General features: G+C 39.9%; 1 protein-coding gene across 2 annotated transcripts in view; it reads right to left on the bottom strand.

The window, feature by feature from the left end:
* adgrl1a (adhesion G protein-coupled receptor L1a) overlaps nt 1–15,595 on the bottom strand; it is a 168,001-nt gene that overhangs the window by 78,997 nt on the left and 73,409 nt on the right. For both annotated transcript variants that reach the window (XM_079867774.1, XM_079867775.1), the window contains exon 2: nt 11,163–11,328. In XM_079867774.1, the coding sequence (XP_079723900.1) occupies nt 11,163–11,232 (70 nt within the window). In that variant the 5' untranslated portion in view covers nt 11,233–11,328. The remainder of the gene's footprint in view (nt 1–11,162; nt 11,329–15,595) is intronic.

Genomic DNA, 15,595 nt, shown 5'->3' with positions numbered 1-15,595 from the left:
ATCAATATACCCGTAACTGCTCCATAGGAATATAATTGAAGACATTGTATTACTGTGCAATTGAATATCACTGAGCATTAGCCTATCAGCGATCTACAGCAATACATTTAATCGAGTTTGTCAATCTAAATTGAGTTTGACTCATTTAATTGAGTTTGACTCGAACTCAATACATAATCACACATCATGTCTTTATCATTTATTAAGTAATATCTTTTCCTAACATGTTTTTAACATGCACTGCCATGGATTTGATAGCATTTCTGCACAGTTACTTTGACAGGTGTTTATACAACAATTTAAACCTTTCACATATAAGTTTGAAATAATTTTTTTAAAGGCAACTGTTATTTTAGAATGTATCACCCTATTATTTCCATGGTGACAGATCAAGCTTGTCAAATGACACTTCACAGCCACAATAGCGTTGGTTCCGGAAGTATTTTTTTCCCATTCAATTTTCCCATTGGGATTTAAAATAGTCTTAAAGAGTTATAAGCCACGAACCAAGCCAATCAGCTATGACGTGAATCACAACACTACAAACTTTGATTTGAAGCAAAAAAATAAAATGCTTTTTGAAAATATGACAAAAATACATGGTACAAGATGAATGAAAATTCTAACATCATTTACTCACCCCCAACTTGTTTCAAACCTGTATGAAATTCTTTCTTCTGCTGAACACAAAATAATATATTTTGAAGAATATGGGTAACCAAACAGTTGATGGATTTTTAAGTGAACTATTCCTTTCATCAATCATCAACATACAGTATTTGTTGATCCTGGAACAACATTCACAATTAACCAATCAGATTTGAGGGACAAGTTTACAACCAGGGTTAGGTGCTTCTACATCAGTGTTATTCACCTATCATTTCCCTCTGGTTTTAGGGAGAAGTTATGGGTACAGTTAGGTTTACAGGTAGGTATAGAGTTTTCAGACAGGAATGTTGTTCCAGAATCAATAAAATATGTTGATCCAGGACCATGTCTTTGCAAAATCACTGTGATCTTCGTGGTAAATACCGAGCGCTAAATACGTTCATCTCTGGCTCAGTGCCAGTCAAAGCAAATTTTAATTTAGCAGTTAATGCCGTGACACACTAAAGGGTGAAAATATTTTTTGTAAAGAGACAGAGCTAGAAAGCAACCACCTTAGCAAGTCCCTGGCTACTAGGCTGAAGGTCACTTTGTGTCTCTCCTCCCCAATCGACGCCTGTTTCTCTCTCTCCAGTCCGTCCCCAGCTCTCCGGCTATCACAACCACCCGCACCGAACCCAATTACAGCCCAGCACTGCATCCCACGTCTCACTCACACACCCATGTGTCCACATCACACCACACGCCTCTCCCGGCGCGACACATCACACCCCACACTCAGCGTCTCTGCACCCTCCATCAGCCTCATGGCCAGGCCGAGAGAGAACGATGACTGGAACAGCTAGCATTAAGATTAGGACTCTGTCAGAGCGAGAGACTAATGAGAAGGGGACGACCACACAGGGCGTTATGCGTTTCCCGTTGAGGACAGGACGTGACTCGCGCAACATGACTGACGCAACACACTTTGCTGAACTAACCTTGTGTTAAAATACATTTACCCCAAACAATGTCTCACCTTGAGCTTAAAGACTTCCTAAGACCAGTGCCTCAGTGTTTTTTTCCACCCCCATATTGTGAAATATAGGCAGTGAGAGAGAGAAAGAGTAATTCAGGGCACGCTACAGTCTTTGAGTTCTGTGATTTCATTTGCGTAGAGGTAATAAAACTACTTCATAGGGCAAAGGATAAAACCAGCGGCGTAATGCCACCAGAGACTTTGGTTAGTCCGGCCTGTCATAAGCTAATGGCAGCCGCATTATAAACGGATATAAATGGAAACTCAATACCGCCTTCCCTAATCAAAAAGACGAGAGGGAGGGAGCAAGTAGGCCAAGAGGGGAGAGTGGAGTGCGTAAGTCAAGGAGAAATAAAGTTGGATTCATCAAATCCCCCGTCTTTAAATAGAGTTGTTTCTCAACTCTCTAACCCTGAAAGTAGAAGTAGCTACAACAATGCCGCGATGCCTATTCGACACTTGCATTTTCATCTGTAGATGCTACTGTCATTTGTAAAACATTCTCTTTCTGTTGTCTGAATGAAGTTCAGCAGTTTTTATAACATTCATGATATACATCTGCTCTTTTAAGGGAGTCTATATAAAATTAATTTTGAGCAATGGCTTTTAGAAATGTCTAGGTTATTTCTCCCATTTTGGGGGGAATAATCAAAATCTTCACTTTGCTTAGAAAAAAAATTGTAGCCTGCCATGTGAAACCAATATGAGGCCTCTGGCAAACGTTTGCGTCAACCTAATGAATGCAGAATCAGTAAGTAGTAATTTGAATGTGGCTAGCACCCAGATGTAATAACTACTAGATGAAAGTTATGTTACTTTCACAAATCTCAGTAAATTGTGAAGCTCCATTCCCATTTGAAAACATTGGATTTGCAGGGTTATTTGATGCTGTGTCCCCAAATATGTACACAAAATTATGACATTTAACATTGTACAAAGTATAATGGTGGTATTAGCTTTTATACTGAATCGCTGTGGAGTTTTTCTAGTACCAATGCCATTGTAAAGATATCCTATGCACTGGTCAGTCATAACTAATTCATAACAAAACCAAGAATGTCTGATAATAGAGGGCTACAAAAATAAATTCAGTAGCATCCGCCAGCCATGCGATCGACCCTGCCTAATATAAAACATCTTTTCTAGGCCACTGATATGTCTCGTCTTCATCTTATGAGATTACATAATTTGAAATGTCTCTATCAAAAGTATTATTTATTTCTTCAGGTATAAAACATTTTACTTACTGCACCTATCAAGTGTAAAAAAAAGAGAAAATGCATCAGAAAATGCACTCTTGCATAAACAATCTAGGTGATGCATGTGTGTTCACAAAAACATCTCTTGTTTACTCCTGTCCCAAATAGCTTTTATGTCCCCTCAATTGGTCACATTTATGTATTTTCTAGTTTTTCTCTTTTTATTTGCTTTCTGCCCCATCAGTCTCTCTGTCTGCCTTTGGCTACTGCCGATAATTATTAGATGGTGGTAGAGAATAGGCGCGGATGCATGTACGCGCACACGCACGGACACACACACACACGCACATGCACATGCACGCACACAAACACACACACATCTAAATGCAACATCAGTACATACCAGAACAAAGTGATGACACAATCACACACCGGTGTGAAAACCAGACGTCTCCATAATGCCAATTCCACAGCACACACACACAATGAATAAAAGAAAATGCGCCAGACCAGACAGCAGATAATGCAGGGCTTCAGACACGGCCTCTGTCTATCATCAGTGGAGACACACACACACACAGACACAGACAGGAGAGAGAAGCATCTTCAAAGGCCCATTTGAAAGAACACACCACCGCCACTCTCGCTCCTTCCCCCTCCTCCCACACTCCCAATGTATATTCAAAGGCCATCCATTAACCTTTCACTCGCACAGACCTGTCTGTGATCTGCTGCTCTCAGCTCACGCTTTGAAGAACACGGCACCACCAACAGCCATGGGAGAGGAGAGGAGAGGAGAGGAGAGGAGAGGAGAGGAGAGGAGAGGAGAGGAGAGGAGAGGAGAAGAGAGGAGAAGAGAGTAGAGGATAAATGAGAAGAAAGGAGAAATGAGAGGAGAGGAGAGAAGAGGAGAGGAGAGGAGAGGAGAGGAGAGGAGAAGAGAGTAGAGGATAAATGAGAAGAAAGGAGAAATGAGAGGAGAGGAGAGAAGAGGAGAAACGAGGAGAGGACAGGAGTGAAAAAATTAAAGGAGACGAGAGGAGAGGAAAAACTAGCGAGGAGAGGAGAGGAGAGGAGAACCGAGAGGAGAGGAGAGGAGAGGAGAGGAGAGGAGAGGAGAGGAGAGGAGAGGAGAGGAGAGGAGAGGAGAGGAGAGGAGAAACGACAGGATAGGAGAAATGAGAGGAGAGTACAGGAGAAAAGAAATGGGAGGAGAGAAGAAACAAGAGGAAAGGAGAGGAGAGGAGAAAAAAGGAGAGGAGAGGAGAGGAGAGGAGAGGAGAGGAGAGGAGAGGAGAAATGAGAAGAAAGGAGAAATGAGAGGAGAGGAGAGGAGAGAAGAGGAGAAACGAGGAGAGGACATGAGTGAAAAAATTAAAGGAGACGAGAGGAGAGGAAAAACTAGCGAGGAGAGGAGAGGAGAGGAGAGGAGAGGAGAGGAGAGGAGAGGAAAAACTAGCGAGGAGAGGAGAGGAGAGGAGAGGAGAGGAGAGGAGAGGAGAGGAGAAACGAGAGGAGAGGAGAGGAGAGGAGAGGAGAAACGACAGGATAGGAGAAATGAGAGAAGAAACAAGAGGAAAGGAGAGGAGAGGAGAAAAAAGGAGAGGAGAAAAAAGGAGAGGAGAGGAGAGGAGAGGATAAATGAGAAGAAAGGAGAAATGAGAGGAGAGGAGAAACAAGAGGAGACGACAGGAGTGAAAAAATTAAAGGAGACGAGAGAAGAGGAAAAACTAGCGAGGAGAGGAGAGGAGAGGAGAGGAGAGGAGAGGAGAGGAGAGGAGAGGAGAGGAGAGGAGAGGAGAGGAGAGGAGAGGAGAGGAGAGGAGAGGAGAAACGACAGGATAGGAGAAATGAGAGGAGAGTACAGGAGAAAAGAAATGGGAGGAGAGAAGAAACAAGAGGAAAGGAGAGGAGAGGAGAGGAGAGGAGAAAGAAGAGGAGAGGAGAGGAGAGGAGAGGAGAGGAGAGGAGAGGAGAGGAGAGGAGAGGAGAGGAGAGGAGAGGAGAGGAGAGGAGAGGAGAGGAGAGGAGAGGAGAGGAGAGGAGAGGAGAGACGAGAGGTTAGGAGAAATGAGAGGAGAGTACAGGAGAAAAGAAATGGAAATTAGAAAACAAGAGGAAGAGAAAGGAAGAGTGGTGCATATACTGTCGCTATATATTCTGAAGACAGAGCCAAGAGTGGTGTGGATCAACAGCAGCACACTAAAAGTTAAAATCACAGATTTAAAAATAAATAAATAAATAATATAACACTTTGAGCAAACAGTAAGACTCCCCTTCGAACTACATCTCGGCTCTGATTAAGCGCCAGAGCTCTGGCTTTATTTATGCATTAAAATCAGCCAATACATGCATGAATTCAACCCTGACTGCTTCAAAAGCCCATGAATGCTGCATCCATGCAGCCCAAACAAATTCCTCTCTCATTAAACATTCAGGCTGGAAAGAGCTCGGAGAAAAATAAGGCAAAACAGCTGGTCCTCTAGAGCTGAATGAGAACTCAAGAAGAGGAGGAAAAAGAGAAAGAGAGAGAAAAAAAGTGTGCATGTGCGCACTACAGGACCGCAGGTCTTTCCACAAGAGCAACCATGAAGTGAGGATTTAAGTGTGTGTAAGATGAGGACAGATTGTAGCAGTCAGAGCAGTCACACACACACAGAGGGAGAGAAATAGAGAAATAACACACACACACACACACACACACACACACACACACACACTAAATGAAACCGCTATGTCAAGACTTCATCATGCACCCATGAGTGGTCAATACACCAGCCCATTAAAGAGCACTAATGCTGTTTCACAGCCTATCTGCACATTTACAAGCAGCGCAGGAAGGGGCTACACTGGCTGTGTGTTTACAAGAGGTGTGTGTCTGTGTGTCTTTGAGAGTCTGCAGGCTAAATCTGAGACATGCTCCAGACGAGACATTAATGCAACTCTCGACTACAAAGTGCCGCGCTGCAGTGTGACGCCGTTGAACAGCATTAACTGAGCCGAGAGGTTATTTAATGTCGGAGTGTGTAAAGTCATCAAATGGAATTGCAGAAATAATGGCTGTTTCCAAAAAGTTTTCCCAAACACGTCCATGTCCTCCAGTGTTCAGATGAGGTGTATTACACCTGAATAAAGCTATCCGTTAGCATTCCCATTCATCTCAACAGCAGTTGTTCGGGTGCCAGAGGACCATATGATTTGAAATCTGGGTGTTCAGTTCTGCAGTTCTTCAGGCTTTTTTCAGTCAATTACCTAAGCCATAAAAGCAATGTGACTAACGCTGTGTTCCAGACAAAGGGGGGATACTTGAAATTTCCCTCATCTTAAGTCAAAGGGTTTCAGTCATGCTACGTTCCAAAAATCGAAGAGTTCTTCGTGGAACTAAAACACTCTTGTGGCATTTTGTAACTTTTCTTTTTTTATTTATTTTTTATTTGTGGAAAACTCGTATGCTTTTTTTCTCATTCGATGCTTCTAGGACCTTCATGTTTAATTTAGTTCTTTATTTTGTTGGTCCCTTTTGAACATTCTGTTGACTATACAGTTTTTTTTTCCCAATTGCTAACACAATAAAATGACATGCACAGCACAATTATGTAAACGGACACACAGAGAGCAAAACCTCTTCTCAAGTCTCCAAAAGTCTAAACACATTTTCTGCTTTACACACATTTTGCAATTCAAAATGACACTTTTTAAATGCACTGAACACGGTTCTCTGCATAAGACACAACAATCTGACATAAAGTCACATGTTTGCCATTTCAAAACACTGCCATTCAAAATGACACTACATGAGCTAATTGGCCAATACACCTCAATGCTTAATTGTTAACACTTCAGTCTTTTTCAGTTTACTGTTTTTTTGTGAGCATATTTTTCCAATGTAAATGTATCTGCTGTGCATATGTTGCACTGACTTGTTTGGTGAAAAAAAAAAAAAAAAAATGTTTCAACGGCTATCTGCAAATATTTCTGTGCATGTGAACAATCTGAAGAATTTTCTACAATTTGAACTATTTTAGTATTATGGCAAAGCATACTAATGAGTGCTTTTCATTATGCCCAACAGTGTGTAGTTGGTTAGACAAAAATCTATGGTAATATGAATGAAGTGTGTGCCATTTCGTGCAAAAGTTTGATTTTGATAATGCTATATGTAGTTTCGGTTACAGTGCTTCATTTTTCAGGATACATTACGTATTTTGCAGTTTGGGTGTGTGGTTTTGTGAATTGTGTTAAGTATTTTGATAAAACCAGCCTAGTTTGCAAAATTGTGTGTTAGCAATTGGAAAAAAACGGTCATTTTGCAACTACACGTCAACTAACTCTCATTAGAGTATTAGTAGTATGTCTGACTATAAGTGACTTTACAACTACATATCAACTTATTCTAACCCTACCATTCTACTAATAACTACTAGTCTAACACTCTAATGGGAGTGAGTAGACATGTAGGTGTAACATTACTTAATGATAAGTGAGTACACTCAAAGTCTTTGTTGCAAATCATTTTGCTACATATTTGGTATGTAATGTTTTTATTATTGTGTTGTTTGAAAATTGAATTGAAAAGCTTTCGTGCCTCGTGTTTACGAAGTATATGGGCATAATGCAAAAGGGTTTTTGGTGTAGTCTGTAGGATGGACAATCTTGTGTTTTGGTGATGATATAGAACTAGGATTATTTTAGTAATAATAAATACGGGATGTTATTGTTTTGGTGAAAGTCAGTTTCTCAGATCCTAAAAATGTGTGCACCCTATGAAAACAAAATACTCCCCCATTTTATATGTTCTGGCGACGGCTTGCATGGTACCAATGTTTCACCATCAAATCAATAACTGAAGGATTTGAAGTTTAACGCTACATTTCTTTGGTCGTTGAACATCCGGTTTCACTCAAAAACACATCAGATTTCAGAAGTAAAATGGGCTGCAAACAGCACTTGTGTTGACTTCAAACTGATTACCCTGTTCGAAAATCCGTCCTCTCAGCGAACCAATCAAAGGGTCCGACAATCATCGGCAGTGCTGCTTACCCTACGACATTTCAGAGCGGCATGAAACCATCCACGCAACGGTGAGCAATGTTCGACATTAATTTGTGTCACTCAACATCTCAAGATCTCACTCAATCGAAAAGCCATAAATTAAGTCTTCGAGGGAGAAAATTTGACAAATGAGTGAGCATTAAAGTGAAGAGTGACAATACTAGGCTACAGAGTGGGAAAATTCCACTGTGATTCAAGAGTGTGAGATCAAGGAGTGAGCGTCAGACTGAGAAGTGATTTTATGCGAGATGTGAGAGTGTCATATGGAGGCGTCAGAGTATTAGATTGTAAAAGTATGAGACACGCTGGAGAATGTTTGAGTGAGCTGTTAGTGTACCAGACGGTGTTAGACCAAAGGAAGACATTAGACTGTGAAAATGAGGACTAAAGGAAGTATTAAGGGGATCAGAATGTGGGATATTTTTCTGAGGAAGTGTGTCTGTCCATATATAAATCCAAACACACACACGTAGTCCCACAAGCATGCCTATGAGCAATTTATGATTATTAGTTTTGACATTTAAACTCTGGAAGCTGAAAAAAAAAAAAATCATGTAACTGTATTGCGTGCATTTGAGGCTGTACTCAGAAAAACATATAATAATTTTTTTGCTTAGCATTTCAAATCTAATTTGTCACATTTCCCTATTGGCTAAACCCTGAAACTGTCATACAAAGTGACAGATCATATATTCTGTAAAAGGGGGAAAAACAAACAAACAAAAATGAGAAAAATAATCTAATACGAAAACACTCATTTCCAGTCTACTAATTCAAGTTTTGATTATGTGCATTAATTAGTGTGTTGATTTTTTCTTTTTAATAAGGGACATGCTCTTATTAACACCCATTCTAATTACCCATTTTAACCAAATAAATACAATTATTTAAGTAAACAGTAATTAAAAAAACTATATATTTGTATTTGTCTACTACATATACAGTAGTGTCTCGTTTTTTTTTTTTTTTTCATCACAAATTATATTGGCATCATAACAATTTGACAAATTAACATACAATTCATAATATATTAGTATTTGGTTTGTTTCCAGCAATTGAGCTGCATGAACTCCACATGTATCTTGATGCAAAAAAAAAAAAAAAAAAAGTGTGTTCAGTGGAAGATGTGTTTAACAGAAAATGTTGACTGTAAATCTCAGGAGGTCAAATAAAATTGTACATGCTCCGAATTAAAATAAGTACTTGTACCAATGAGACAAAACCAAAATGTGTAAATATTTACTGATTTCTAAAGCTATACCATTCAAAACTTTGGGGCTGTAAGATTAATTTATTTATTATTATTATAATAATTATTTTAAAGAAATCTCTCATGCTCACCAAGACTGTAAAACAGTAACATTGTGAAAATATTATAACAATTTAAAATATATGATAAAATCTGGCTTATTCACGTGACGTCAAAGCTGAATATTAAGCATCATTACTCCAGTCTTCAGTGTCACATGATCCTTCAGATATCATTTTAAATGATTTGATGCTCAAGAAACATTTCGTATTATTATCAATGTTGAAAATAGTTTCTTAATAGTGCTGCTTGATATTTTTGTGGAAACTGTGATAAAGTTTTTTCAGATTCTTTGAGGAATAGAAAGTTCAATTCACCATTAATTTGAAATGGGAACCTGTTGTAACATTATAAATGTGTATATTTATAGTCTCTCTCTCTCTCTCTCTGAATGTGTGTGGGGAGTATACAATCATTACAACTAGCCTCAGTTTCCCTTATAAACACAGTATATGCATCCATCCAGTGTGTGTGTGTGGGGAGTATAAAATCGTTACAACTAGCCTCAGTCTCCCTTATAAACACAGTATATGCATCCATCCACAAACACACACACGCACGCGCACGCACACACGCACGCACATAAAGGTGGCAAGAACAGCAGAAATGAGAAACAGAATTATGTGCTCTGTGTGAGTATATGTTATTTGTGGCACGCTTTAATGGCAACACATGGCGATCAATGAGCCCATAGAGGAACGAAGGCTTCCTTATTTCTCCAAATTGCCTGCTCTAGCAGCACAACCTTGATAACACTCAATTGATTATTAATGCATTATTAATCCAGAGCCAGGTCACAGAGACAGCTGGAGGCACTCATGCACACACACACACACACACACGTACAACACATTGATGAAGCGGCTCCGTGCTCAGGGCCAAAACGTGTCCAATGGAACACTGAGTACATCACATCAATTCACAGCAGCAGAACCAGGCAAATTAAACACAGGAAATACAGCGGCCACCAAATACACCTGGACAAGCAAACGCTGCACGCTTCCCTGCTCTCTGGGCCTGGCACGGGCCCCGCAGAGCGGCAGATGGTGCGGTGGTGTCGGAGTGGAAGGGCACTAGCTGGACAGACCCCTGCTACATCCCCCGTCCACAGACCTCAGGCCCATCGCATCCACACCAGCTTTACTGCCACATGGGTCCCTCCATCCATCACACATACGGTTAACTCACACGCATCCACACTGGCCCATTTATAGAGGCAGATGAGACCAGTATATGCCAGTATAACTTCAAATGGCACTTCTAACTTAAAGGTAACCATTTGTAGTCAGTAAATTTCTTGTTTTAATAAATGGTTAATTGGGAAAAAAAAAAAGTGGTTCAAAAGTTTTTATTAGTGCGAAAGATTCGATTCAGATTTTGATTTAATATTGATTCGTCTGGATATATGTCAGGTACAGTGCATGTCACAGTCTCTCAATGTTGTAAATATACTTGTAAGTTGGTTAATTCAGTATAATTTGAAATTTGAAGAATTTGAAAGCTCAGACTTATCAAACCTAACAAAGAATTAGGCTTAATGGGATTATTAAAAGGTATGCTACAAATAATGTTAAGTGAAGTGCTTGTTTTGCATCAGCAGAAAATAGCAAATACTAAAAGGTTTATTTTGGAATTTAAGATTCAATATCGGTTCATCAAATGCACTTCAAAATGGAGGCAGGGGGAAAGTTCGCGAGTGCATGTCTTAAAGTGGATTAAACGCAGCCGATTTTTTAAAGAATCTTTACCTCAATACTAACATATCTGGCTTAATGGCAAAGACAATAGTAGACTTCTCGACGACCCCCTTGAGTACGGAGTTTACCTCAATTGTAACAGAAAATGTATGCATGTACAGTACTTGTCTGGTCTTCTGTAAATGCACCATGTCTGAAACTACAATAGAAATTCCAGCAAAAACAACAAATTCAGCGGCTCGTTGTGCAATGATCTGAAGAGAAGTAGGTAGAGTACCAACCCTGTGCAGAGGGGCTGATGTTGCTCAGGGCGATGGTGCACGTGAAGAGGATCCAGAGAGAGAGAGCCATGCTGTGGACGGAGCGAAGGGTGGTGGGGGGAGTGCGGTCAGCGGGCGCTTGAATGTGGGGCACTCCTTCCCTCACGCCCTCTCGCTGATGGAGAACCTGGTGAGAAGAGAACCAGAGAGACAAATGAGAAAGAGAGATCAATACTAATAGCAGGACCTAAATTCTTACTGTCTGCCTTTCCCTTCAGTGGCTCAATAAAAAAAAAAAAAAAACTCAGTAGTGGCCTGTAATTCTGTTCATTCTGTCAAAGCGAGATGCCTACTGCTGCTCCGACCGGATCCACGTTTTCTGGCTCTGCAAGGCCCATTTCATGTCGCACTTACTCAACATAATTGAGTGGAGCTCTTGTTGCACACTTGGCGGCGGTCAGGTGGAGTTAGACGTGCTAGAGCTGAAGGGCGGCCATTTTGTTCTGTGCTAAGATGTCAAAATGTGTTTCCTTGTGTCGTTGTTTGCCAATAATTCATGAGTAACCAGGTAAGCGAAAGCAAAACATTCTGTTTGAATATAAATTCATAAGAACTGTCCAGACTGAGGCTAGAAAAATGCAAACAATACAATACTAGCTCGATTTCACGTGTTGTTACATTCTAAAATGTGTCCAAATGCAATTCATTAACAGGTGTTAGATTAACCCGTCCCCGTCTATGTCAATTTACTCTTTTAGGTCGACGTTTGTCGTGGTGGAGCAGTCGTTTGAAAAGAATCTGGGTTTTTCTCATGGGCGTCAGTTTGGTTTGAAATGTGCTGGGGACAGAGACGCATCCGGAAGTGCATTTTCAGAAGTGCTGGGTACAATGACGCATTCATTTTTTTTCTCTTTCGCGCAGGTCATGTTTTGAAAGACGATGTCCTGTAGCTTACTAATGTAAATAAATAAAAATGTATACAAAAATGTGATGATGTCCGACTCGTTTTATGAAGAAGAAAGCCTTCATTTTTCAAAAAGCATTTGACATATGACCCACTATTCTGCTTCATGACAATATGACATGTGGTTTAATGTACCTAAACGATGATTACCAAATTTCTCTCTCATATTGCTCCTCATAACCACTGAAACCGGTCAAAAATCAAACCAAAAGTCAAATTATTATGGACGTTATCTGACATTAAGTGTTTCTGCTTCATTAGAGCCTATTGTAAGGAAAAAGCTTAACGTGGTTTAATGTACCTAAACAACGATCAATTATCCCCAAATTTCTCTCTCATATTGCTCATCATAACCAGTGAAAACTGTCAAAAAATCTAACTCAAAGTCCAATTATTATGGACGTTATCTGACATTAAGCGTTTTCAGCAGGGCAGAGGAGCGGCTGTGGGTTGACTCCCCACGGTTCTCATGGGCTTTATACCAGTCCTAACGGGAAAAAGCTTAACGTGGTTTAATGTACCTAAACAACGATCACCAAATTTCTCTCTCATATTGCTCCTCATAACCACTGAAAACAGTCAAAAAAATCTAACCTTCAAGATTTCAAGATTTTCCAAATGCAATCCATTACTAGCTATTAGTGGAATCTGTCCCCGCCTACGGTCAATTTACTCTTTTAGGCTGACTATTGTAATGGTGGAGAAATCATTTGAAGATAATCTGAGTTAAATAGAAAAGCAGAAGGTGCCCCGTTGTTGCCCATTTTATATCACACTAATTCCAAATAACTGAGAAGTGCAAACTTGGTGAGGTGGAGTTAGATGGCTAGAGCTGAAGGGTGGCCATTTTGTTCTGTGGTAACATGTCAACATCTCTTCCCTGGTGTTGTTGTTCACCAATAATTCAGTAGTAACCAAATAAACAAAAGCAAAACATATGATGTTGAATTCGAATTTGGACTGAGGCCCAAAACATATGCGATTATGTGAAAACAAACTCTTCTAAAGGAAAGATCAATTTTACATGTTGCTACATTCAAAAATGTGTCAAAACCCAGTTTTCTCATCCAGGTAAACTGTAAATATAGTTATTCTGCCAGATGCCCACTGTTGCTCCGACCTGATCCATGTTTTCTGGCTCCACACACACAGCCTATTTCACATCACACTTAGTCAAAATAATTGAGAGGAGCTCTCGGCGCACACTTGACATCGGTCAGGTACAGTTAGACGGCTAGAGCTGAATGGCGGCCATTTTGTTCTGCACGAACACGGCAACAGCTGTTCCCTGGCAAACACTTCAGTTCCAGTCATTCCAGAGCTTGATTGGACGTGACGTGCTACATATGCATGGATGTGAACGTACGGCCCTCCGCAGGACATGCACCATGCAAACACCAAGAGTGGCCATTCTGTGCACGTTTAGACGAGAGAAAAATGTAAAGGTGTAAAGAGGCTCAGGAAGCTCGGAGAGAGAGGGAGGGAGAGAGAGAGAGAGAGAGAGAGAGAGAGAGAGAGAGAGAGAGAGAGAGAGAGAGAGAGAGAGGACAGTTTTCGAGTCAGTACTGCCAGAGGGCTCACACATCTCATTTGCCTAATGAAATAAATCAGTCTGGAAGTTTCTTTCATTTGTTCTTGGAGGCTGCTCTTCCTTCAGGGCTGAAAGGAAAAAACGACAGAAATGCATTGAATTATTAGAGCTAATGCTGCCCCTGCTGTGCGTTCAGAAAGAACAGACAGACCGTACTGCGTGTTTATTGGGAGGAGAACCTGTGTGTGTGTGTGTGCCTGTGTGTCTCTTCAAGGGGATTTGCTTTGATCCTCATAACCCTCAGCCCACTCATTTCATTGATCTTCCCTAGTCATAGATGTGAAAAATAGATTGCCAATAATAAAAAAAAAATTGAAGAATTAAAATAAAAACAGGGATGTCCACACACACACACACACACACACTCCAAATGATAAACCACTACACACAGACACTAATGTAACAGATTGTTCAGATATAATCACTGTGTATGGCAAACCGAGGTTGAGCCAAGCTTGCAACCTATTTAAATTTCATAATTGGACAAACTTGTTGGACAAAAAGTAAAACAGAATATTCAGTTGTAAATAATGTAATGCAGCACTTGATTTTGGATCACTGACATAGATAAATAATATATTTTTGTTAATTACTTTCCTGCACGGCCTTGGTTACATCAGAAAAGAAAATCAATTTAGAGGAAAAAGAAAAAGCTGTTTAAAAAAAAAAAAAAAAGAAAAAAAAAAGTTTGTTCAGATGAATCATGCATAATTAGACCAGGGACATTTGATTTTCTAATGTCTTTGAGAAAAGTCTCTTCTGCTCACCAAGGCTACATTTTTTTGATTCAATAACAATACAATATTTTTTTACTCGATACAATAAAAACAGTAATATTGTGAAATATTATTACAATTTAAAGGAGACATATCATGAAAATCTTTTTTTGTGTTTAAGTGCTATAATCGGGTCCCATCTACCAGCCCAGAAAACATTAAAAGAGACAACCCAGTAACTATGTTTTGGTAAGCCTTTCTCTACAAGCATGTTAAAAAAATAAGCCGATCAGATTTCTACGTCAGAAGGGGATCTTATTATAATATTACCGCCCTTAATCTGCACGCTTCCACCCGCCGCGCCGCCATTTGGTTTTTGCAAGCGACAACAGTGTAACCAGTTCTAACGCAATAGCAAAAGTTTGAGCAAAGCATGCAAGCTGTACTGTCTGCACAGGCGAGCAATGAACACTATTTAGAGTCCCAGCCTCAGATGAGACGAGAGCAGAGGATTAATTTTATTTTCAACAGAAATCCCCCAGAAACTCCACAACAACTACATAAATATATCCACTAACCATTAAGAAACGTCCAAGTGCGTCTAAAAATTGCAACCTCTTCCTGAGTCTCTCTGTAAGGCTGCACTCCGCTACTGGTTATTTCTGAGATTTTGAATGAGTGTTATTGTATCCAAAACTCGTGTAAAAGGATCGGCCCTCTTCTGAATGGAGGCGGGGAGCAGCAGCTCATTTGCATTTAAAGGGACACACAAAAAATAAGGCAAGCTATAATAAATGATCTGCGAGGTATTTTGAGCTGAAATTTCACAGACACATTCTGGGGACATCATATATTTACATCTTGTGAATAGGGGCATACTATGTCACCTTTAAGATAACAGTTTTCTGTATTAATATAATGTTCAAATGTGATGCAAAGCTGAATTTTCAGCATCATTATTCCAGTCTTCAGTGTCACATGATCCTTCAGAAATCAGTCTAATATGCTGATTTGCAAATATGCATTCTCATTCTAGTTGGACACATTTTTATTTATTTTTTTACAAATGCCCCTGAGTACAAGATGAATCATCAAAATGACTTCAGGGGTTCTTTAAAGGTCATCAATTTAGATTTCACGTTCTTGCACTCCCCGTCGAAACTCAAGTTTGGCAGCCCTTCGC

Source organism: Squalius cephalus, assembly GCF_949319135.1.
Source record: "Squalius cephalus genome assembly, chromosome: 1".
NCBI lineage: Eukaryota > Metazoa > Chordata > Actinopteri > Cypriniformes > Leuciscidae > Squalius > Squalius cephalus.
This window is presented reverse-complemented; position numbering and strand designations above follow the sequence as displayed.